Source organism: Anolis sagrei, chromosome 4, assembly GCF_037176765.1.
Source record: "Anolis sagrei isolate rAnoSag1 chromosome 4, rAnoSag1.mat, whole genome shotgun sequence".
NCBI classification, from domain to species: Eukaryota; Metazoa; Chordata; class Lepidosauria; order Squamata; family Dactyloidae; genus Anolis; species Anolis sagrei.
In genome coordinates, this window is record NC_090024.1 from 242337701 (window position 1) to 242362372 (window position 24672).

A 24672-nucleotide genomic window follows, 5' to 3' on the forward strand; every position below is an offset into this window, starting at 1 on the left:
TTTGAATGCAATATTCCTGCTTCTTGGCAGAATACGGTTGGACTGGATGGCCCATGAGGTCTCTTCCAACTCTTTGATTCTATGATGCTATGATTATGACTGCACAGACTTAACTAATTATAGACAATGGTGTTAACTCTGTCGATTTATTGGCATCAGAGTGTCTGCTAAGAGGCACAAAACAAACGAAGCATGCAGCCACCATTCAGCTCCGAAGCCTCAGAACAGCACTTAAAGATTTATTGTTACTTTCTACAAAACTACAAAAACTATGTACAAGAATAGCCAAAGACACATCCCTGGAAGAGACTGTGCTGTTATCTGAACTTTGAAATGTGTGACGTGACAGGAACTGTACAAAGTTGTGCTCTAGGCATAAATCAAAGCTTTGTGCCTTTAACCTTTGCACAGCATTGCACATCTACAGCTAACACACTGAGTTTAAACTATAAACAATATTTTCATCACAGTTAAACAACAGTACTGACAAACTCTACACTAAATGAGCTTAGAATCATAGAATCAAAGAGTTGGAAGAGACCTCATGGGCCATCTAGTCAAACCCCATTCTGCCAAGAAGCAGGACAATTGCATTCAAATCACCCCTGACAGATGGCCACCCAGCCTCTGTTTAAAAGTTCCAAAGAAGGAGCCTTTACCACATGACAGGGCAGAGAGTTCCACTGCTGAACAGCTCTCACAGTCAGGAAGTTCTTCCTCATGTTCAGATGGAATCTCCTTTCTTGTAGTTTGAAGCCATTGTTCTTTGTCCTAATCTCCAGGGAAGCAGTAAACAAGCTTTGTTATTGTTCAATGGACAATTTGGTATGTTATTTTTTTTCATGGAAGGTGATACTCATGCTTTGGAGTCCATATGAGTTGAAAGTTAGATAAAATAAAGGTTTCCCCTTGACATTAAGTCTAGTCGTGTCCGGCTCTGGAGGTTGGTGCTCATTTCCATTTCTAAGCCGAAGAGCCGGTCTTGTCCGTAGACACCTCCAAGGTCATGTGGCCAGCATGACTGCATGGAGTGCTGTTAGTTTCCTGCCAGAGCAGTACCTATTTGGATTCCAATTTTTAATAGGCGTACGTTAATCAATTGTTTTAACTATTGTTTTAATATTTTAATTTTTTTTAATGTAATGTTGATTGCTTTATGATGTCGACACCGTATGGTGCTTTGCGAGGCCATCCTGAGTCCGCCTCGGGGGTGAGAAGGGCGCAATATAAATATAGGAAATAAATAAAATAAATACTCACACTTGCATGTTTTCGAACTGCTAGGTTGGCAGAAGCTGGGGCTAACAGTGGGAGCTCATCCCACTCCTCAGATTTGAATTGTCAACCTTTTGGTCAGCTAGTTTAGCAGCTCATTGGTTTAACCTGCTGCGCCACTGAGGGCTCCGTTTGAAAGTTAAAGCCTTGTGTATTGTTGTAAACTATCATTAGATAATGGGATGATGCAAAACATTTGGTTTGAAGTGAGTTGATCTGGATAGGAGTCAGTCTTTACGAAGGACCTACTCCTAAAGGGGACAAAGGCAGTTCTAGCCCCTTTGTTGATGTAGATATATCGCTCTTCTACACTGCCATATAAAATCCAGATTATCTGCTTTGAGCTGGATTATATGGCAGTGTGGATTATATGGCAGATTATATGACTCATATAATCCATTTCCAAGCAGATAATGTTGATGATCTCCTTTGATGTCTGGATTATATGGCAATATAGAAGGGGCCTTAAGTTAAGGTTATCAGGCACATGGTCAAACCCTTGCATTGTCAACAATATTGGTAGGAACCTCAAAGCAGGGTTCTCATCATATGCGTTCTCCTTTACGGATTCCTCCAAATGGCTTCTATCTCAAATGACTTCATCTTACATTGTCTTAGAGACTGGGGTGACCCTTTTTGGGGATGTACCATGGGGCAAAAATAATTCCCAATGAGTCGTAGGCAAAGTACTGTCCATTACAGTGTCTTCCAGATTTGTATTGACAGAGGCTTTCAAGGCTGGAGTTAATGGGTTGCTCTGGGTTTTTTGGGCAGTATGGCCATGTTCCAGCAGCATTCTCTCCTGACGTTTTGCCTGCATCTGTGGCTAATGGCATCTTCAGAGATCTGTTGGAAATTAGGCTAGCGGAGTGTGTAGTCGGATAGATAGATAGATAGATAGATAGATAGATAGATAGATAGATAGATAGATAGATAGATAGATAGATAGATAGATAGATAGGCAGGCAGGCAGGCAGGCAGGCAGGCAGGCAGGCAGACAGGCAGGCAGGCAGACAGACAGATATGTGGAATAATGTTCAGGGTGGAAGAAAGAAAGAACTCTTGGCTGTTTAAAGCAAGTGTGAATGTTGCAATTAGCAAGCTTGAATAGCATTGAATAGCCATGAAGCTGCACAGTCAATCAGGCAAGAGAGGCAAAGCTACCCTCACTGACTGGCTTTGCAAACCTCGCGGCTTTCAATGCTTGTAGCCTCTTCCAGTTCTATGATTTTAGGATGGATACGGGACTTCTTTAAACAGACAAGAAAGTGTGAATGTTGCAATTAGCAAGCTTGAATGAGTATTTGAGTAGCCATGCAGTTTTGCAAAGTCAATCAAACTCTATGCAGATACCCTCTCTGATTGACTTTGCAGCTTCATGGCTACTCAATGCTATTCAAGAACATATGCCTGCAGTTTGCAAAGTCAATCAAACTTTATGCAGATACCCTCCCTGATTTACTTTGCAGCTTTATGGCTACTCAGTGCTATTCAAGAACATATGTCTGTTTAAAGAAAGTGTGAATGTTGCAATTAGCAAGCTTGAATTAGTATTTGAGTAACCATGCAGTTTGCAAAGTCAATCAAACTCTATGAAGATACCCTCTCTGATTGACTTTGCAGCTTCAAGGATACTCAATGCTATTGAAGAAAATTTGTCAATTTAAAGAAAGTGTGAATGTTGCAACTAGGAAGCTTGAATTAGTATTTGAGTGGCCATGCAGTTTTGCAAAGTCAATCAAACTCTATGCAGATATCCTCTCTGCTTGACTTTGCAGCTTCATGGCTACTCAATTCTATTCAAGAGCATATGTCAATTTAAAGGAAATATGAATGTTGCAATTAGCAAGCTTGAATTGATACTTGAGTAGACATGCAGTTTTGCAAAGTCAATGAAACTCTATGCAGATACCCTCTCTGATTGACTTTGCAGCTTCAGGGCTACTCAATGCTATTCAAGCTGGCTAATTGCAACATAAGAGCCCCCTGCGGTGCAATGGGTTAAACCCTTATGCTGGCAAGACTGAAGACCGACAGATCATAGGTTCAAATCCAGGGAGAGCACGGATGAGCTCCCTTTGTCAGCTCCAACTCCCCATGCAGGGACATGAGAGAATCCTCCCACAAGGATGGTAAAACATCAAAACATCCGGGCGTCCCTTAGGCAACGTCCTTGCAGATGGCCAATTCTCTCACACCAGAAGCGACTGAAGATGACATCCACAGATGCAGCAAAGCATTAGGAGAGAATGCTGCTGGAGCATGGCCATACAGCCTAAAAATAATTGAGATTTCTTGTTGTTGTTTCTGACCTATGGCGATCATACGGTGAATCTAGAATCCAGGGAAAGTATGTTCAGAGGGGATTTTCCCATGCCTTTCTGAGGCTGAGAGGGTGTGACTGGCCTAGGATAATTTAGGGGGTTTCCATGACCGAGATGATTCCCAGTCATTGGCTTTCTTCAAATGCACTTTGGCAAGTTTGCCAGTAGATGTCAGCCTATGAACATGCCTTGAAAATTCTCCTTTGTGGAAGTGATGCAGAATCATAGACTCCTAGAGTTGGAAGAGACCTCATGGGCTATCCAGTCCAACCCTGTTCTGCCAAGAAGCAGGAAAATTGCATTCAATGCACCCCCGACAGATGGCCATCCAGCCTCTGTTTAAAAGCCTAAATAGAAGGAGCCTCCACCACACTCCGGGGCAGAGAGTTCCACTGCTGAACAGCTCTCACAGTCAGGAAGTTCTTCCTCATGTTCAGATGGAATCTCCTTTCTTGTAGTTTGAAGCCATTGTTCCATTGCATCCTAGTCTCCAGGGCATCAGAAAACAAGCTTGCTACCGCCTCACGATGACTTCCTCTCACATACTTATACTTTAGGCTTAGGCGATCCCTCGTAGTCCGAGGATGATGGTCCTCAAAGTTTGGTGTCCTGGGGGTGGGTCCGTAGGTGACTGTGCAGCCCTATTCTTGACCTGCATCTTCTCCCACAGTGAGGGCATTGGTTTCCAGGTGGGAGGCGGTCTCGGTCGGGGTTGGCTTGATGCCCTTCCTCTTGGCACGATTCTCTCTTTCACCCTCCATTTGTGCCTCTTCAAATTCTGCAGCACTGCTGGTCACAGCTGACCTCCAGCTGGAGTGCTCAAGGGCCAGGGCTTCCCAGTTCTCAGTGTCTATGCCAGAGTTTTTAAGGTTGTCTTTCAGCCCATCTTTAACTCTCTTTTCCTGTCCACCAACATTTCGTTTTCCGTTCTTGAGTTCGGAGTAGAGCAACTGCTTTGGGAGACGGTGGTCGGGCATCCGTACAACGTGGTCGGTCCAGCGGAGTTGATGGCGGAGGACCATCGCTTCGATGCTGGTGGTCTTTGCTTCTTCCATCACGCTGACATTTGTCCGCCTGTCTTCCCAAGAGATTTGCCACCATGTCTCCATTTAGCCTTCTCTTCTTCAGGCTAAACATGCCCAGCTCTTTAAGCCGCTCCTCATAAGGCTTGTTCTCCAGACCCTTGATGATTTTACTTGCCCTCCCTTGTTTTGGGTTCTTGTCATCTCATGGGTGCCTTATGAAGATCACAAAAATGCCTATTAACCAGTGCCGGTGAGGTAGAGGCATGGGGCAACTTGGAGAAGGCATGGGCCAACTGTAGAGAAGGCATGGGCCAACTTGGGCCCTCCAAGTGTTTTGAACTCCAACTCCCACAATTCCTAACAGCCTATCGGCTGTTAGGAATTGTGGGAGTTGGAGTCCAAAACACCTGGAGGGCCCAAGTTTACCCATGCCTTTCCAGAATTGTGGTTTGACACTCAAACAACTACATTGCATTGACTCCATGACAAACATTACATATGCCAATCCTTTTTTCTTTCTCTCCCAGATGACACTCCTCCGCCACTGGCACCTTTCGCTCACCGCATTGTCAAACTAAGAACAGGAGAAATCAAAGACACCTACAGCATCAACACCAAGGAGATGCTCGGAGGGTAAGGAGATGATATTTTTCCTCACTGGCCACTTCCTCTCATTTTGGTATCTGGTTGATGGGGATGTTCTTTTAGATGCAGAACTTGGAAAATTCTATATAATACCCACCTTGCCCAGTGACCATGCTGTCTAGAGGATTCTAGGAGTTGTACCCAACTCTTACCCAATGACCACACTGTTTGGAGGATTCTAGGAGTTGTACCCAACTCTTACCCAATGACCACACTGTTTGGAGGATTTTAGGTGTTGTACCCAACTCTTATGCAATGACCACACTGTCTGGAGGCTTTTAGCAGTTGTACCCAACTATTCAAAACTGCCTACAATATTAGCAGCAGTAGTCTTTGCATATATACAATCAGTGTGCACAATGCTCTATAGTTTAAGAGACAAAAAAACTTGCTTCCCCCTTGGAGTTCCCAGTTTGGAGTAGGGTCCTTCTACACTGCCATATAATCCAGATTTTGCAATCAGATAATCCACATGATCTGCTTTGACTTGGATTATATGAGTCTACACTGCCATATAATGCAGTTCAAAGCAGATCATCAGAGGTTTAGCACTGCTGGTAAATCATCAGCAACTATAAGATCTATCAACCGAAAGGTTGCAAGTTCAAAGCCCTGGGTCGGCATGAGCGGCCGACCGTCAGCCCTGCTCACTGTTTACCTAAGCAGTTCGAAAACAGCTTAAGTTGTAACTAGAGAAATTAAGTACTGCTAAAAGCAGGGGAGGTGTCTTACAATGTCATAAAGGAAAAGAATATCAGAAAATGCTGAAATGAGGAAGTCCTGATGGCTCTTTGTCATAGAGGATGGAGCGACAGCACCCCCTGTGTACTGTCTATACAAAAAGCACTGAATGTTTGTCATGTATGTACACTTGTGATCTGCCCTGAGTCCTCTTCGGGGTGAGAAGGGCAGAATATAAATAAAGAGTTACTATTTTTATTATTATTATTTTATATAGCCATGTGGAAGAAGCCTAGGAGAATGGGGAAAAGGGAACATGGAGAGGGATGGATTCTGACTATTTATTTATTGTATCAGGAGCAAACCAAGGGTACAATTGTTATGTATTTTTTAAAACAACAACAAACAAACAAACAAAACCACAAAGTTTGAAAACTTGGCATTATATTAAATGCCTTTTGACCATTAGTTGGCCACTTGGAGTGTCTCTGGTGTCGCTGTGAGAAGGTCCTTCATTGTGCATGTGGCAGGGTTCAGTCTGCATTGTAGTAGGTGGTCTGTAGTTTGGTTTCTTCCACACTCACATGTCATGGACTCCACTTTGTTGCCCCACTTCTTAAGGTTGGCTCTGCATCTCGTGGTGCCAGAGCGCAGCCTGTTCAGTACCTTCCAAGGCGCCCAGTTTTCTGTGTGCCCAGGAGGTAGTCTCTCATTCGGTATCAGCCATGATTGAGGTTCTGGGTTTTAGCCTGCCACTTTTGAACTCTCACTTGCTGAGGTGTTCCTGCGAATATCTCTGTAGATCTTAGAAAACTATTTAGACTGTCCAACTCTGTCACTCCTTTCCACCTGCTACGAAGGAGGCTGTTCAGGTCCACTGTAACAGTCTGGATGAGGGCGAACAAATTGAAATTGAATCCGGACAAGACAGAGGTACTCCTGGTCAGTCGCAAGGCCAAACAGGGCATAAGGTTACAGCCTGTGTTGGATGGGGTTACACTCCCCCTGAAGACACAGGTTCGTAGCTTGGGAGTGATCCTGGACCCATCACTGAGACTGGAACCCCAGGTTTCAGCGGTGACCAGGGGAGCATTCGCACAGTTAAAACTTGTGCGCCAGCTGCACCCGTACCTTGGGAAGTCTGACTTGGTCACGGTAGTCCACGCTCTGGTTACATCCCGTATAGACTACTGCAACGCTCTCTACATGGGGTTGCCTTTGAAGACTGCTCGGAAGCTTCAAATGGTCCAACACTCGGCAGCCAGGATGCTAACAGGAGCGGCACTCAGGGAGCATACAACTCCTCTGTTGCACCAGCTCCACTGGCTGCTAGTTTGCTACCAGGCACAATTCAAAGTGCTGATTTTAGCCTTTAAAGCCCTAAACGGTTCTGGCACGACTTACCTGTCCGAACGCATCTCCTCCTATGAACCGACTAGGACATTAAGATCATCTGGGGAGGCCCTGCTCTCAGTCCCGCCGACATCACAAGCACGCCTGGCGGGAACGAGAGACAGGGCCTTCTCAGTGGTGGCCCCTCGGCTGTGGAATGCCGTTCCTACAGATATCAGATTGGCCCCCTCCTTATTGGCATTTCGGAGGAAAGTGAAGACCTAGCTGTTCGAACAGGCATTCGATTAGGCAGTGTAATTGATTATAGGAACATGGAATAACGGATGATGAGACTGGATTCTGATTCTATTGATGAGACGTGATTGATTTGTCATATTGATGTTTGTTGTTATGCTATTGCTTTTAAATGCTCCCATGATTTTGTAATGTGTGTATTGAAACTGTTGTTAACCACTTTGAGTTGCCTAAGGGCTGAGAAAAGCGGTATATAAATGAAGTAAATAAAATAAAATAAAATAAAATAAACTTGGGTCTACAACAAGGATTAGGGCAGTGGTTCTCAACCTGTGGGTCCCCAGATGTTTTTGGCCTTCAACTCCCAGAAATCCTAACAGCTGGTAAACTGGCTGGGATTTCTGGGAGTTGTAGGCCAAAAACATCTGGGGACCCCAGGTTGAGAACCACTGGAGTAGGGAGTTAAATCAAATGCAAGGAGGGAGTTTTTGGAAAGACTGAAGGAAGATTTGATTTTGTTACAGTAAGTTGTAACAGGATCAAGTATGTGCGTGTGTTTGTGCGTGTGTTAAAGAAATCCGTATGCTGTTAATTATTATGTGCAGCTGCTAATGTAGGTCAGCTAGTAAGTTTGGACCACACCCGGTGGGGTGTAACTGTATGGTTTTTAGAATACAGTTCAGCCTTTGCTCTGAGGAGCCTTTGCTCAGGCATTTTGCTCAACCATTTCTACTGCTCTCTCATTTGAATGAAGGTGAAGAAGACTTATTCTGTATTGCTTACAAAGACTACGTAAGTTTGTTGCACTTTTTGTAACATTGCAAGTTTATGTTTTAACTCTGCTGATAAGAGTAAAAATTTTCTGTTCTTTTTCCTCTTGCCTGAGTGCAATGTTATTGTGTCTTCTGCATTGGATTTGACTGAAATACGCTTAGTGCAATGTTGTTTTCATGCTGTGTTCCACAGAGGGAAGTTTGGAGAGGTCCGTGTGTGCACAGTGAAGGAGACAGGCCTGAAGCTCGCTGTGAAAACAATAAAGGTGATGGGTCCAAAAGACAAGGTATGTCTTCCGAGGAATTGTACAAATATACGTGGTGGTGGTGTGTTTCTTCCTGAGTATATTGTGCTGCAAGTGTCGCTTCATGCCTAGTGTTCCAGAATCGCTGTCATGTGAAGAGGTTCTTTCCACTTCTGGTAAAGCGTTTATAGACATCGTAAGGTGATGCATAGTCTGTTCCATCTCTGGTTGGGCCCGAGAATACAGAAGGTCTCCACACTTCACTGTCATAACAATCTAGTGCCTATTTTATTTATTTATTTATTTGTTTGTTTGTTTGTTTATTATTTAAACTTATATGCCGCCACTCCCCTGGGGCTCGGAGCGGCTTACAAGAATAGCTAAAATCTAACAAAACTTAAAAGCAGTTTAAAACAATTTAAAAACAACAATATCAAACATTAAAAGCCTGTCGAAACAGGTATGTCTTACATGCCCTGCGGAAAACTGGTAAGTCCCGCAAGGCACGGACGTCAAGTGGCAGAGTATTCCAGAGTGATGGTGCCACTGCTGTGAAGGCTCTGCGTCTGGTTGCTGTTAGGCGCAAGGTCTTGACACTGGGGACTTCCAATTGATCTTGGTCCTCAGAACGGAGGGATCTCTGGGGTTGGTAGGGGGTGAGGTGGTCCCTCAGATACATCGGCCCCAGACCATGCAAGGCCTTAAAGGTGAGTACCATCACTTTGAAGGTGATCCGGTGCTCAATTGGTAACCAATGCAGCTGTAGTAAGATTGGTGTTATGTGGCATCTCATCGGAATTCCCGCAAGAAGCCAAGCAGCTGCATTTTGTATCAGCTTGAGCTTCCGGATCACCGACAGAGGAAGGCCAATGTAGAGGGCGTTACAGTAGTCCAGTCTTGAGATGGTTGTGGCCTGAATCACCGTAGCTAGGTCATCCCTGAACAGGGAGGGGGCCAGTCGTCTAGCTTGCCACAGATGAAAAAAGGCGGTTCTGCTCACGGCGGAGACCTGGACTTCCATCGTCAGCAGAGGGTCCAAAAGGACTCCCAGACTCTTGACCAGTGATGACAAGCGTAGTGTCTCGCCATCCAGGGTAGGCAGCTGGATATCCCCACTGCCCGGTCGACCCAGCCATAGGATCTCCGTCTTTGTTGGATTCACCCTCAACCTGCTGGCACGCAGCCATCCAGTCACGGCCTCGAGGCACTGATGGAAACAATTGGGTACAGAGTCCGGTCGGCCTTCCATCTTCAGCACCAGCTGAGTGTCATCGGCGTACTGATAACACTCAAGCCCAAAACCTCGAACCAGCTGAGCAAGTGGTCGTATATAGATGTTAAACAACAGAGGGGAGAGAATGGCCCCCTGAGGAACCCCACAAGAGAGAGAGAGGGGACCTCTCAGAGACCAGGCCTCCCCTCTCCACTTGCTGTCCACGGTTGTGAAGGAAGGAGGAGAGCCAGTTTAAAGCTCTCCCCCTGACTCCAGCAACAGCAAGGCGGTGGGTCAAAAGATTGTGGCCGACTGTGTCAAATGCTGCTGTGAGATCCAATGATACAAGCAGTGCCGACCTGCCCTGGTCAAGCTGGGATCGAAGGTGATCCGTGATGGAGACCAGCACAGTTTCTGCCCCGTGCCCCGCACGGAAGCCGGACTGGAAGGGATCTAGTCCAGCTGTGTCGTCTAGGAATTGCTGCAACTGCTCCGCTGCATATATTTTGACATAGTTCTGGGATTTGTATTTTGCAGTTGTCTGCCAGAGTGTGCTCCATTTCTCCAAAGTACAGTTCCCAAGGAACTCTGTCAAAAAGGACTAGGGCCTTTTCTGGACTGGAATATTATCCAAATTTTCAAAGCAGATCATCTACATAATCTGCTTTGAACTCGATGATATGAGACTACACTGCCATATAATCCGGTTCAAAGCAGATCATCTGGATTTTATATGGTAGTGTAGATCCAGCCTCAGTTAAAGCTAGATACTTTGGGAACTGTAGTTCAGTGGAGTAAATGAGAGTTGTTCCTAGGTTCTTGTGGGTTTTTTCGGGCTATAGGGCCATGTTCTAGAGGCATTTCTCCTGATGTTTCGCCTGCATCTATGGCAAGCATCCTCAGAGGTAGTGAGGTCTGTTGGAATTAGGACAATGGGTTTATATATCTGTGGAATGGCTGGGGTGGGGCACAGAGCTCTTCTCTGCTGAAGCTAGGTGTGAATGTTTAGCTGATCACCTTCATTAGCATTTGAAGGCCTGCCTGAGCCTGGGAAAACCTTTTGTTGAGAGGTGTTAAGTTGTGCCTGGTTGTTTCCTCTCTGCTGTTTTGCTGTTGTAATTTTAGAGTTTTTTAATACTGGTAGCCAGATTTTGTTCATTTTCATGGTCTCTTCCTTCTGTTGAGATTGTCCACATGCTTGTGGATTTCAATGGCTTCTCTGTGTAGCCTGACATGGTGGTTGTGAGAGTGGTCCAGCATATCTGTGTTCTCAAATAATATGCTGTGTCCAGGCTGGTTCATCAGGTGCTCTGCTATGGTTGACTTCTCTGGTTGAAGTAGTCTGCAGTGCCTTTCATGTTCCTTGATGCGTGTTTGGGCAAAGCTGCGTTGGGTGGTCCCTCTGTAGACTTGTCCACAGCTGCATGGTACACAGTAGACTCCTGCAGAGGTGAGAAGATCCCTCTTGTCCTTTGCTGAACGTAGCCTTTGCTGGATTTTCTTGGTGGGTTTGTAGATTGTTTGTATGTTGTGTTTCCTCATCAGCTTCCCTATGCAGTCAGTGGTTCCCAGAAGTCAGCCATAGCAGAGCACCTGATGAACCAGCCTGGACACAGCATATTATTTGGGAACACAGAAATGCTGGACCACTCTCACAACCACCATGTCAGACTACACAGAGAAGCCATTGAAATCCACAAGCATATGGACAATTTCAACAGAAAGGAAGAAACCATGAAAATGAACAAAATCTGACTACCAGTATTAAAAAAACTCTAAAATTACAACAGCAAAGCAGCAGAGAGGAAACAACCAGACACAACTTAACACCTCTCAACAAAAGGTTTTCCCAGGCTCAGGCAGGCCTTCAAATGCTAATGAAGGTGATCAGCTGAAACATTCACACCTAGCTCTAGCAGGGAAGAGCTCCTTGCCCCACCCCAGTCATTCCACAGATATATAAACCCATTGTCCTTTTTCCAACAGACCTCACTACCTCTGAGGATGCTTGCCATAGATGCAGGCCCTATAGCCTGAAAAAACCCACAAGAACCTAGTGATTCCAGCCATGAAAGCCTTCGACAATACGAGAGTTGTTCCGCTATGTAATCCACTGCCGTTGCTTTGCAGGAGATGGTCAACGTGGAAATCGATGTGATGAATCAGCTGAACCACCGGAATCTGATTCAGCTCTATGATGCCATCGAGACGCCAAAGACGATTATGCTCTTCATGGAGTTGTGAGTTGTGAGAGAGAACAAGGAGGGGTTTGGGCACAGGCAGGGGTTGCCCTGTGGCTGATTGCAGAGCATTGACTATAATAATAATAATAATAATAATAATAATAATAATAATAATAATAATAATAAACAACTTTATTTCTATACCGCCCTATCTCCCCGAGGGGACTCAGGACAGTTCACAATAGAAAATTGGCAAACATTCAATGCCGGCATAACATAACAAACAAATCAAATCATAAACAATAAAATAAACAACATCAGGTGTACTTATAGAACAACTCAAAAATAACAAACTTAGATATTTAAATATATAAACCAAACATTTAGAGTAGTGGTTCTCCACCTTCCTAATGCTGCGACCCCTTAATACAGTTCCTCATGTTGTGGTGACCCCCAGCCATAACATTATTTTAGTTGCTATTTCATAACTGTAATTTTGTTACTGTTCTGAATTGCAGAGTAAATATCTGATATGCGGGATATATTTTCATTCACTGGACCAAATACCTGATAGGCCCAAATTTGAATATTGGTGGGGTTGGGGGGGATTGATTTTGTCATTTGGGAGTTGTAGTTGCTGGGATTTGTAGGTCACCTACACTCAAAGAGCATTCTGAACTCCAAAAATGATGGAATTGAACCAAACTTGGCACACACAACTCCCATGACCAACAGAAAATACTGGAAGTGTTTGGTGGGCACCGACCTTGAGTTTTGGAGTTGTAGTTCACCTACACCCAGAGAACACTGTGGACTCAAACAATGATAGATCTGGACCAAACTTGGCTCGGATGCTCAATTATGCCCAGCTGTGAACACTGGTGGAGTTTGGGGAAAATAGACCGTGACATTTGGGAGTTGTAGTTTCTGGGATTTATAGTTCACCTACACTCAGATTATTCTGAACCCCACCAACAATAGAATTGGGTGAAAACTTCCCACAGAGAAGCCCCATGACCAACAGAAAATACTGTCCATTCTTGTGGGTTTTTTTGGGCTATATGGCCATGTTCTAGAGGCATTTCTCCTGACGTTTCGCCTGCATCTATGGCAAGCATCCTCAGAGGTTAGGTGACCTCACCTCTGAGGATGCTTGCCATAGATGCAGGCGAAACGTCAGGAGAAATGCCTCTAGAACATGGCCATATAGCCAAAAAAACCCCACAAGAACTGAGTGATTCCAGCCATGAAAGCCTTCGACAATACAGAAAATACTGTGTTTTCCGATGGTCTTTGCTGACCCCCCTGATACTCCCTCGCGACCCCCCCCCCCAGGGGTCCCGACCCCCAGGTTGAGAAACACTGATTTAGAGCATGTTTACTATTAGATCTAATGATAGCAAACACTCAAAACATTAAAAGTAAAAAGGCGTTTACAAGTCAACAGGGCAGAGGTGGTGTCCAAGTCAGAGTGATTAAGGTGCTGGCCGAAGAAAATTATGATATTGCACAATTCCACAAGTTAAAAAGGACCTATAAGGGTCTCGTTATATTATATAAATATTAGGAGAGTGCAAAGGCAAAATACGTATAATATACAGTGATGGCTTCCCACTGTCTAGCTGGAGCACCCGGTGACGCAGTGGGTTCAACCCCTGTGCCGGCAGGACTGAAGACCGACAGGTCGCAGGTTTGAATCCGGGGATGATATCGAGCCGCTTTTAGAAGGATCTCCCCAGCCGAGGAGATCCCGAGGACCGCACCAAAGAGGGTCCTGGAACCTTGGTGAGGGCAGCGAAGCCAATTCCAGTAGCGAAAATATTAAAATAATAAATCCCCACCAAAGCGGAAGAAACTGGCGACTGAGGTGTCTTTATTAGCGATTCAGCTGAGATCGGATGCATTGCAGGGATAGTTCCACTACAAGCATACCAATACAGAATTTACAGGCATTTTTATAGGCAAAATACAGGTTTGAAAGTTTCAAAACTCCCTCCCTCTTCGGCTCCTTAGCAAATCAGGGAGAGGGAGGCAGGACGGAAGAGGGGCATTGTGTCCAGAGAGGATGATGACATTTACTGTCCTGTGCCCAAGGGATCAGCCAGCCAAGGAAACCAGTTTTTTTGTTCTTGTGATGGATCAGTGATTAGGGATAATCATTTGATTCAGGTTTTCCCCTTCCAAGATCAGATAAGGTAAAAGGTGAGGCTGAGAAGGATGTTTGTTGTGAAGGAAAACTTGGCAGAGGAAATCACAGTCTGATGACCCCCTCCTAAAGTCAAATAGTAACTCCAGGTCCCATTGTTCAGGTGTGAGTTCCAAGTAAATAGGTGTTTTTCTGATTCCTGATTGCCTTTTCAGCCCAGCGGGCCGCTCCCTGATCAGCCTCCCAAAGGGCAAAAGAGTTCATGGCTGGGTCAGACTTGTGAAGGAAATACATCGAAGAAAAGTATATAGATCAATCACCCCTTCTCCATCCCACCCACCAGAGAAATTTAATAAAGAAATTATTTTCAAGCAATGTGAGTCCATGAGCGGGAAAGATGTCCTTGTGAGTCCAAAACGTTAGGCAGAGCTGCCACACTGGGATCGAAGCTGGTCCCTGGGAAACTACAACTCTCATGGAGGGCAGAAGTCCCAAGATCCAGCCGTTTCCCAAAAGCCTCATGGGGTCCTTGTTGTCAGTGCTTTGGCAATGTGACCAAGACTTGACCCTTGTTGTGTAGTCTGTTGCCCTTGCCCTTTGCAGAACTATAAGTCACTATCCCTTATTTGGGGGTGGGGGTGCTCGACATCAGGGAGAGGCGGATGAGCTCCCTCTATTAGCTCCATCTCCTCATGCGGGGACATGAGAGAAGCCTCTCACAAAGATGATAAAAACATAAAAAAAATCATCCGGCCGTCCCTTGGGCAACATCCTTGCAGACGGCCAATTCTCACACCAGGTTGCTCCTGACACGACAAAAAAAACCCCACTGTCTAGCTCAAACTTGCTAATTGCAACATCCACACTTGCTTCAAACAGACATAGGTTCTTTCTCCCACCCCGGACATTCCACAGATATATACGTATATACACTGCACTTGCTTCACTGCCAATAAAACCCCTGAAGATGATTTTCTTAGTTTCTGATCCTAGTATTGACTCTGCTTAGCTTTCAGGAGGGAGCAAGCTTGTTTTCTGCTTCCTTGGAGACTAGGACACGGAACAATGGCTTCAAACTACAAGAGAGGAGATTCCCTCTGAACATGAGGAAGAACTTCCTGACTGTGAGAGCCATTCAGCAGTGGAACTCTCTGCCCCGGAGTGTGGTGGAGGCTCCTTCTTTGGAAGCTTTTAAACAGAGGCTGGATGGCCATCTGTCAGGGGTGATTTGAATGCAATATTCCTGCTTCTTGGCAGAATGGGGTTGGACTAGATGGCCCATGAGGTCTCTTCCAACTCTTTGATTCTATGATTCTATGATTCAGCATCAGATGGGATCCATGCCTTTAAGGTACTTAGGCTATTCTGAAGGTGAAAAAGGCCACCCCTATGTAAACAGCCCCAAATTCATTGGAAATGAGGCAGCAGTCAAAAGTCATGATCAAACCTTATTGGCACAGGGAGCAGGGAAATGGGAGGAAAGCAAAAGAACTGCCAAAAGTGGTGCAGGATTGAGAAATACTTTTCAAAAAAAGCAAAACTAGAAAAAAAGGAAAGAAAGTGGAGAGGAAATGTGAGATTCTGGGAAGAGGCAAACGAGAGATCAACCTCGAGGGTCTTTAATTGGAGCTTGGGAAAGTTCCCCCTTTTTTGCACTGCAGTTCCCAGAATACCTTGGCCTGTAGCCATGGGAGATTCTAGGGACTGTAATCCAAAAAGTAACTTTGCAATGACGCTCTGCCTTTAGGTTCACCTAGTCATGATGCAGGTAAGCAACCCAAGACTCATGCAACCCTTTCTCTGTATGCAGCGTGGAAGGCGGGGAGCTCTTTGAGAGGATCATTGATGAGGATTACCCCCTGACCGAGGTGGACTGCATGGTCTTCGTGCGGCAGATCTGTGACGGCATCCTCTTCATGCACCAGATGCAGGTCCTGCACCTGGACCTCAAGGTATGGTGACACCTTCTGATGGTCCACACACACATACACATGCAAACAAACGTACAACGAGGGTCACACAGCAAGACTTACTTACTTACTTACTTACTTAGGCGATCCCTTGTTTTCTGACTATTGTCTTCCAATATTCTTGTGGGTCCATATGTGGCTGTGGAGCCCTATTCTTGCTCTGCATATTCTCCCACAGTGAGGGCATTGGTTTCCAGGTGGAAGGTGGTCTCAGTCAGGGTTGGCTTGACGCACCTTCCTCTTGGCACGCTTCTCCCTTTCACCCTCCATTTATGCCTCTTCAAATTCTGCAACACTGCTGGTCACAGCTGACCTCCAGTTGGAACGCTCAAGGGCTCGGGCTTCCCAGTTCTCAGTGTCTATGCCAGAGTTTTTAAGGTTGGCTTTGAGCCCATCTTTAAATCTCTTTTCCTGTCCTCCAACATTCCGTTTTCCGTTCTTGAGTTCGGAGTAGAGCAACTGCTTTGGGAGACGGTAGTTGGACATCCGGACAACGTGGTCGGTTCAGCGAAGTTGATGGCGGAGGACCATCGCTTCAGTGCTGGTGGTCTTTGCTTCTTCCAGCACGCTGACATTTGTCCGCCTGTCTTCCTAAGAAATTTGCAGGATTTTCCAGAGGCAGCCTTGGTGGAATCGTTCCAGGAGTTGCATGTGACATCTGTAGACAGTCCACGTCTCACAGGCATATAGCAGGGTTGGGAGGACAATAGCTCTATAAACAAGCACCTTGGTATCCCTACGGATGTCCCAGCCTGTCATTGAACATTGAAAAAACCAAGGTTCTGTTCCAGCAGTCACAAGCCAACCCCTCTCCAATGCCAGTGATACAGCTTAATGGTGTAACATTAGAAAACGTTGATCATTTCTGCTAACTTGGCAGCCACCTCTCCACCAAAGTCAACATCGACACCGAAATACAACACCGCCTGAGCTCTGCGAGCACAACACTTTTCCACACAGCAAGAGACACACAGGCAAGAGAGAGATCAAGCATTTCCCCTCTTTTTTATCACTACCTACTGACTTGTCATCACTAAGGGACAAATGAATTATGCAACCTCTTGTCATAAACCTCACATGATTATAACTCATCCATTTCTGCATGCCATCATTACCCTCTTAGTCATTCCAAAGGTGTGTGATCACATGTCCATCAGAACTGTATTTTACACATAGACACAATGCTGGGGCATTTCTATCCAACAGATTCAACCTGGTCTAACTAGCTCTAGCCCTAACCTAAACCAGTATTTATTTCTACCTGGAGGGTCAAAGGAAACCCTTTTCTCCTGCTTCTGCCTTCTCAGCCTCTCTCTGGGGAACCAGCATCCCTTCCCCACTTCTCTGGAGCTCCATTTCAGACCCTTCCCAACTCCTAACTCGCTTTCTCTTTCCTGCAGCCAGAGAATATTCTGTGTGTAACTTCCACGGGTCACATGGTCAAGATTATCGATTTTGGACTCGCCCGAAGGTATAACTCTGAAGGTGTCTATAATGCACAGATATCTATGTAACAATGTAACAACATCGGTTTCAATAGCAAAAAACAATTCAAAACAATAATATTTCCACAATTGTTTTAGTCTTGCTTCACAATCCCAAATGGGTTCTAATTGTAACTGTACTGTAACTCTAGACATGGTCTACATGAATGTTCAAAGGAAATTAGTACACATGTCAAATTATAACACAACAACAAGTAATCCCGGGTACACTATTCTTGTTTCGGGGATCCTACTTCAGGTTGTGAGTAGTCTATAACAGTCTTTAGGCGTATATTTTCTTCAAATACTCCGTAGTCACAATGTCTCAGTCCTGCTCAAGTACTAGGTTGTAGCATATATTGTCCTGTGGCTCAAATCAAGCTCTATTGGATCTTATTTCTTGCAAATGCTGTGTCTTTAATTGCACTTGCTCAGTCCTGTTACAATTCCAGGCTTTCTTGTGTTTCTTGTATTCTAAACAAAACATAAGTACATACTACTAGTAATTTTACTAAATAAACCAGAATAGATAAGTACAATCAACCCCTGTGTTCTCCATAACCTTGTTAGAATATAAGTCCATTATATAATATTATTTTTATATTCTGTATATATTCTAACAAGGTTATGGAGAACACAGGGGTTGATTGTACTTATCTATTCTGGTATCTAATCACCTCTCAACAAAAGATTGCTCCAGGCACTGCCAAGCAATGAAACGCTAATCAAGGTGGTCAGTTGAAACATTCACACCTAGCCCCAGCAGACAAGAGTCCTTTGTCCCACCCTGGTCATTCCACAGATATATAAACCCTTTGGCCTAGTTCCAACAGACCTCACTACCTCTGAGGATGCTTGCCATAGATGCAGGCAAAACGTCAGGAGAGAATGCCTCTAGAACATGGCCATACAGCCCGAAAAAACCTACAACAACCCAGAGATTCCGGCCATGAAAGCCTTCGACAATACAAAGGAAATACTGTTTGATTAACACGTGGTATATTAATAGCACCTGGAAATGCCTCTAGAACATGGCCATACAGCCCGAAAAAACCTACAACAACCCAGTATTTCCTTTCAGGTTAGAAATGCTTTGCCATTTCTATCTAACATTATGCAACTTGAGGGTTTTCTTTTGCCTGCTTTTGTGGGAGTTTGTTGTCTGGCTGCATTAAATGGTCAGTGTAAATGGGGCCTTCATCCCAAGGAAATGGAAGGATGGATAACGTTCTTCCCAGCTTGATGAATGTGTCCCATTTTCTTTCCCAGAGCCTTTCCTCTGCCCAGACTCTGATGCCTCCAGAGTTTTTGCTTTCTTTCCTCTGGCTTCTGGTGAAAAGGGAGGGAAATAAATAAAGTAAATGAACGGAGGTCTTCTTGAGAACCATGACTGTGTGGTAGAGCATCAATAGAGCTTCTCTTCTCTCCCAGGTTCAATCCCAAAGAGAAGCTGAAGGTCAACGTTGGCACCCCAGAGTTCCTGTCGCCTGAAGTCGTCACCTATGACCAAGTCTCCTACACCACCGACATGTGGAGCATGGGAGTGATCACATACATGCTGTACGTACGAACTGTGGGGAGAGCATTGTGGGACATTGAGAATTCACAGAAGCAAAAAATATGGAAACAAGAGAGGTCTCAAAATGCTCAGAAGATGGTTGTTTACTGTAGAAAAGGAAAGTAAATTTACTTTTCTGCCTATGAATAACTATCGTTTGAGTATCTTGAGATGTGGGTCAGGAGGAGTCTTCAGATTACTATCATCCTGCCCTAGCATTGGCCAGTTCTGTCTGAGACTCAGTAGTAACTGGAGTCCAGGTTCACCAGTTATGCTTTAAAAATAGCTTTCTTCAAGGGGTTTTCTCCTTTCCTCCAACCCACAGCACTCCAATTTAGAAGGTTTTAAGGAAATCCATAGTGGATTATATTCCTTTCTTGGCTCTTAGGTGGGAGGTGGTTCATGGACCTCAACAGTCTGTCCCTGAAGATCACAATTGTTTCATACTCTAAAAAGACTTCTAAAAATGCATCTGGCCACTTTTATTCAACAGTTCCCAAACCAGCAAGCTCCTGAATCTGACCATCCACCTAGTCCTTTTCATTGGAAGTCTAGTGTCCTTCGATCCAGTGTTCCAAAACTTGGAAAACTTCCCTTCTTCTCCTTCTTCTCCTTCACCTGATCCTTCACCTGCTCCTTCTCCCTCCTTTCCCCTTCCCCTTCCCCTTCTCCTTGACCTTCTCCTTGACCTTTTCCTTCTCCTTCACCTTCTAATTCACCATCCCTTCTCCTTTTCCTTCACCTTCTCCTTGATCTTTTCCTTCTCCTTCACCTTCTAATTCACAATCACCTTCTCCTTCACCTTCTAATTCACCTTCTAATTCACCATCACCTCCTCCTTTTCCTTCACCTTCTCCTTGATCTTTTTCTTCTCCTTGACCACCTTCACCTTCTAATTCACCTCACCTTCTAATTCACATTCACCTTCTAATTCACCTTCACCTACTAATTCATCTTCTAATTCACCATCACCTTCTCCTTCTCCTTCACCTTCCCCTTGACCTTCTCCTTCTCTTTGAGCTTCTCCTTGATCTTCTCCTTCTCCTTCACCTAATTTACCTTCTAATTCACCATCACCTTCTCCTTTTCCTTCACCTTCACCTTCTCCTTGACCTTTTCCTTCTCCTTGACCTTCTCCTTCTCATTCTAATTAACCATCACCTTCTCCTTCACTTTCACCTTCTAATTCACCTTCTAATTCACCATCACCTCCTCCTTTTCCTTCACCTTCTCCTTGACCTTTTTCTTCTCCTTGACCTACTTCTCCTTCACCTTCTAATTCACCTTCTAATTCACCATCACCTTCTTCTTTTCCTTCACCTTCTCCTTGACCTTTTCCTTCTCCTTGATCTTCCCCTTCTCCTTCACCTTGTAATTCACCATCACCTTCTCCTTCACCTTCACTTTCTTCTTCACCTTCTCCTTCTCCTTCGAATTCACCTTCTCCTTCGAATTCACCCTCACCTTCTAATTCATCTTCATCTTCTAATTCACCATCACCTTCACCTTCTCCTTTTGGATGACAGTTCCCCAGCATCTTCCCAACTATCATGCTGGGCGCTGTCATCTGAAAATGAAACTTTTCCAATTCTTATCTTATCACCTTGGTATACTTCCAGTCTTCATTGGCCAGGTTTCAACAGTGTTGAATTCATTCCCTGGGTCCAGCAAGGCAATATTCTGCATGGTCGCCTAGAGATTTGGGGTTTTATGTCTGTAGCCAGACTTCTGGCTGCAGAGAAAGTGGGTTTTGCCAAAGGAAACAGAGTTGTGTCCCCAGAGGTTTGTGTTCATTCCTAATGAGGAGCTTTGATTCATGATGTCTTCTCCTCTCCAACTCATGTCTTTCAGGCTGAGCGGACTCTCCCCATTCTTGGGAGACAACGATACTGAGACCCTCAACAACGTCCTGGCAGCCAACTGGTATTTTGATGAGGAAGCCTTTGAGGGCATCTCCGAAGAAGCGAAAGACTTTGTCTCTCACTTGATTATCAAGGACAAAAGGTTTGGATATGGATGAGAAAGTGAAAAACACCAACTTTATAGAAGCCTCTTTCTCTCATACAGACACATACATGATAGATCAGGCATGGGCAAACTTGGGCCCTCCAGGTGTTTTGGACTTCAACTCCCACAGTTCCTAACAGCCTACCGGCTGTTAGGAATTGTGGGAGTTGAAGTCCAAAACACCTGGAGGGCCCAAGTTTGCACATGCCTGATCTACACTGTACAATTAATGTGGATTATCTGCTTTGATAATATGGATTCACTTACTTACTAACTTAGGTGATCCCGCATTGGCCGAGTAGGATAGTCTTCCAGGATCAGTGTTCTGGTGGGTCTGTAGGTGACCGTAGAGCCCTATTCTTAATCTGCATCTTCTCCTGCAGTGAGGGCATTGGTTTCCAGGTTGAAGGCGGTCTCGGTCGGGGTTGGCTTGATGCGCCTTCCTCTTGACACATTTCTCTTTTTCACCCTCTATTCATACCTCTTCAAATTTTACAGCACTGCTGGTCACAGCTGACCTCCAGCTGGAGCGCTCAAGGGCCAGGGCTTCCCAGTTCTCAGTGTCTATGCCAGAGTTTTTAAGGTTGGCTTTGAGCCCATCTTTCAATCTCTTTTCCTGCCCACCAACATTCCGTTTTCCGTTCTTGAGTTCGGAGTAGAGCAACTGCTTTGGGAGACGGTGGTCGGGCATCCGGTCAATGTAGCCGGTCCAGCAGAGTTGATGGCGGAGGAGCATCACTTCAATGCTGGTGGTCTTTGCTTCTTCCAGCACGCTGATGTTTGTCCGCCTGTCTTTGCAGGATTTTCCGGAGGCAACTCTGATGGAATCGTTCCAAGAGTTGCATGTGATGTCTGTAGACAGTCCACGTTTCGCAGGCATATAGCAGGGTTGGGAGGAATATATGAATTATATGGCAGTGTAGAAGGGGCCTTTGAAGTTCAGTGCATAGTACCTGCCACACAACGAAAATCACTGCCTCCTAACGTTTCTTTCCTTCTTCTCCAACCCCACAGCGGGCGCATGAATGCAGCGCAGTGCCTTCAACATCCTTGGCTGAACAACTTGGGAGAAAAGGCCGGGCGCGTCAACCGGCGCCTCAAATCCCAAGTCCTGCTCCGGAAATATGTGATGCGGAGGCGCTGGAAGGTAAGCGCATGGAAGAGGCCGTCGGGGAATTAGGGAAAACAAAGGCTGCAGCCATAGTTGGAAGATGTTGCTTCGTATGTGGCTTGGCTCACTCGCTTAAATAGTTGTTTTCCTCTTTTCTCGTGCAGAATGGGGATTCCTCAACCTTTTGGGAAGAGAGGGATGGATACACTATGTAACAAAATGTGAAAAAATTCCTGTTCATGGTTTGAAAGTGTTTAATTGTGCGGTACTTACTTTGAAAGTTTTTGTTCAACTCCAGGAACTTTGTATTTTCAAAGGCTTTCATGGCTGGAATCAATGGGTTGTTGTAGGTTTTTTCGGGCTATATGGCCATGTACTAGAGGCAGGCGTTTCCCCTGCATCCATGGCAAGCATCCTCAGAGGTTGTGAGGTCTGTTGGAACTAGGAAAAGGGTTTATATATCTGTGGAATGACCAGGGTGGGTCCAGCAGACGAGGGTTCTTTGTCCCACCCTGGTCATTCCACAGACCTCATAGACAACATGTTAAACATGAGCCAACAATGTGATGCGGCAGCAAAAAAAGCCAATAGGATTTTGGCCTGCATCAATAGGAGTCTAGTATCTAGATCCAAGGAAGTCATGCTCCCCATGCTCTATTCTGTTTTGGTTAGACCACTCCTGGAATATTGTGTCCAATTCTGGGCACCACAATTGAAGGGAGATATTGAAGGGAGATATTGAAAAGCTGGAATGAGTCCAGAGAGGGGTGACTAAAATGATCAAGGGTTTGGAGAACAAGCCCTATGAGGAGTGGCTTAGAGAGCTGGGCATGTTAAGCCTGAAGTAGAGAAGGCTGAGTGGAGACATGATAGCCATGTATATGTGAGAGGAAGTAATAGGGAGAATGGAGCAAGCTTGTTTTCTGCTGTCCTGGAGACTAGGACGCAATGGAACAATGGCTTCAAACTACAAGAGAGGAGATTCCATCTGAACATGAGGAAGAACTTCCTGACTGTGAGAGCTGTTCAGCAGTGGAACTCTCTGCTGAACAGCTGAACTCTCTGCTGAACTCTCTGCTGAACAGCCCTGGGGTGTGGTGGAGGCTCCTTCTTTGGAAGCTTTGAAACAGAGACTGGATGGCCATCTGTCAGGGGTGATTTGAATGCAATTTTCCTTCTTCTTGGCAGAATGGGGTTGGACTGGATGACCCATGAGGTCTCTTCCAACTCTAGGATTCTATGATTTTATGGTAGTAGAAATTTCAGAATCTTAACAGGTGGTCAACTAAATTCTGCAAACAAAAAAGTACACGATGTAAATAAGTTTCGCTTGCAGAACATAACATGCCTGTGTTCTCGGTGCATAATGTTGACATCCTTGAAAAGCAAACCATCTGTGTCCATTCTTTATAGCATGAGAGTTCAAGCCTTGTCTATTCTCTTTTCATGACCTTTTCTTCTTCTTCTTTTTCTTCTCCCACTGAACAGAAAAACTTCATTGGCGTCTGCGCTGCTAACAGGTTCAAGAAGATCACCAGCGCGGGGTCCCTGACTGCACTAGGGGTCTGAGCGCAAGGGTGCGTGTTGTGTGTATGCGTGTATATGTGCCGGGGATGGGGCTGGAAGTTCAGGGTGGAACTGAGAGCAACTCATGGAACTGCAAGGAACAAACTCCTCCTCCTCCAGCGAGAATCGTGGACTGTATTTTTGGTGTTGTGATGCCCTACATCCGGGAGGTCGCACAGCCAAGAGAGACAGGACGCACGGTGCCGGTTCCTAGGTGGGCTCTGACTTGGAACTCGGGAGAGGATCCATCTGTGCATCTTGAAAGCTTCCCCTTTGGCCATTCAACAGACCTCACATCCCTGCGCAGCTCCCAGTCGGAGACGGCTTCCTCCTTATCTGCTGACATGAGCCTTGCCCTCTTCCCGTTTCTGCTGCCCTCCTGCGTCAGGACGTATTGCTTCTGTGGATGCTCCTACGCCACCCACATATACCTCACCGGGCACATATTGGAATGTTTTCTGCTTCAAAGTGGGGCTTCTCATGCGCTGAAGACACCGGAATTGTCTCTCCCACCAGCTTGACTTTCTCAACAATCCCATTGCTTGTGCCTTGGCTGGCCCATGATCAAAGGTGGTCCTGCTGTCTCCATCCTACCCACTAGACAGAAGGTAAAACCTTACAAGGAAGACGCCAGGTAGCAAAGGACATGTTGTTGGCTCCACTGTTGGTAACACCCTAGCTTTTCCCCAGCTCTCCGCTCTGCCACATCTTATGATGTTCCTGTTGGACCATGTTGTCCTTTCAGAGAGGTTCCCGGTGGATGATGCTCTATTACCCCATCGCAACAACCACATTGGCGGTTCCCTTGCACATTGAATTTCTTATTACACCTTCAGCAAGTTCACATCCTGCTTCCCCAATGCCATAAGGAGCCTTATA

At 45.3% G+C, this 24672-nt stretch overlaps 1 protein-coding gene across 2 annotated transcripts in view; it reads left to right on the forward strand.

The window, feature by feature from the left end:
• The window catches only part of MYLK2 (myosin light chain kinase 2), a 48782-nt gene extending 24614 nt beyond the window's left edge, over positions 1 to 24168 (forward strand). For both annotated transcript variants that reach the window (XM_067468280.1, XM_067468281.1), the window contains exons 4-12: positions 5152 to 5257; positions 8504 to 8597; positions 11899 to 12008; positions 15908 to 16049; positions 17468 to 17538; positions 18983 to 19111; positions 20961 to 21113; positions 22131 to 22263; positions 23716 to 24168. In XM_067468280.1, coding sequence (XP_067324381.1) covers positions 5152 to 5257; positions 8504 to 8597; positions 11899 to 12008; positions 15908 to 16049; positions 17468 to 17538; positions 18983 to 19111; positions 20961 to 21113; positions 22131 to 22263; positions 23716 to 23796 — 1019 coding nt within the window. In that variant the 3' untranslated portion in view covers positions 23797 to 24168. The remainder of the gene's footprint in view (positions 1 to 5151; positions 5258 to 8503; positions 8598 to 11898; positions 12009 to 15907; positions 16050 to 17467; positions 17539 to 18982; positions 19112 to 20960; positions 21114 to 22130; positions 22264 to 23715) is intronic.
• The last annotated feature ends 504 nt before the right edge of the window (positions 24169 to 24672 follow it).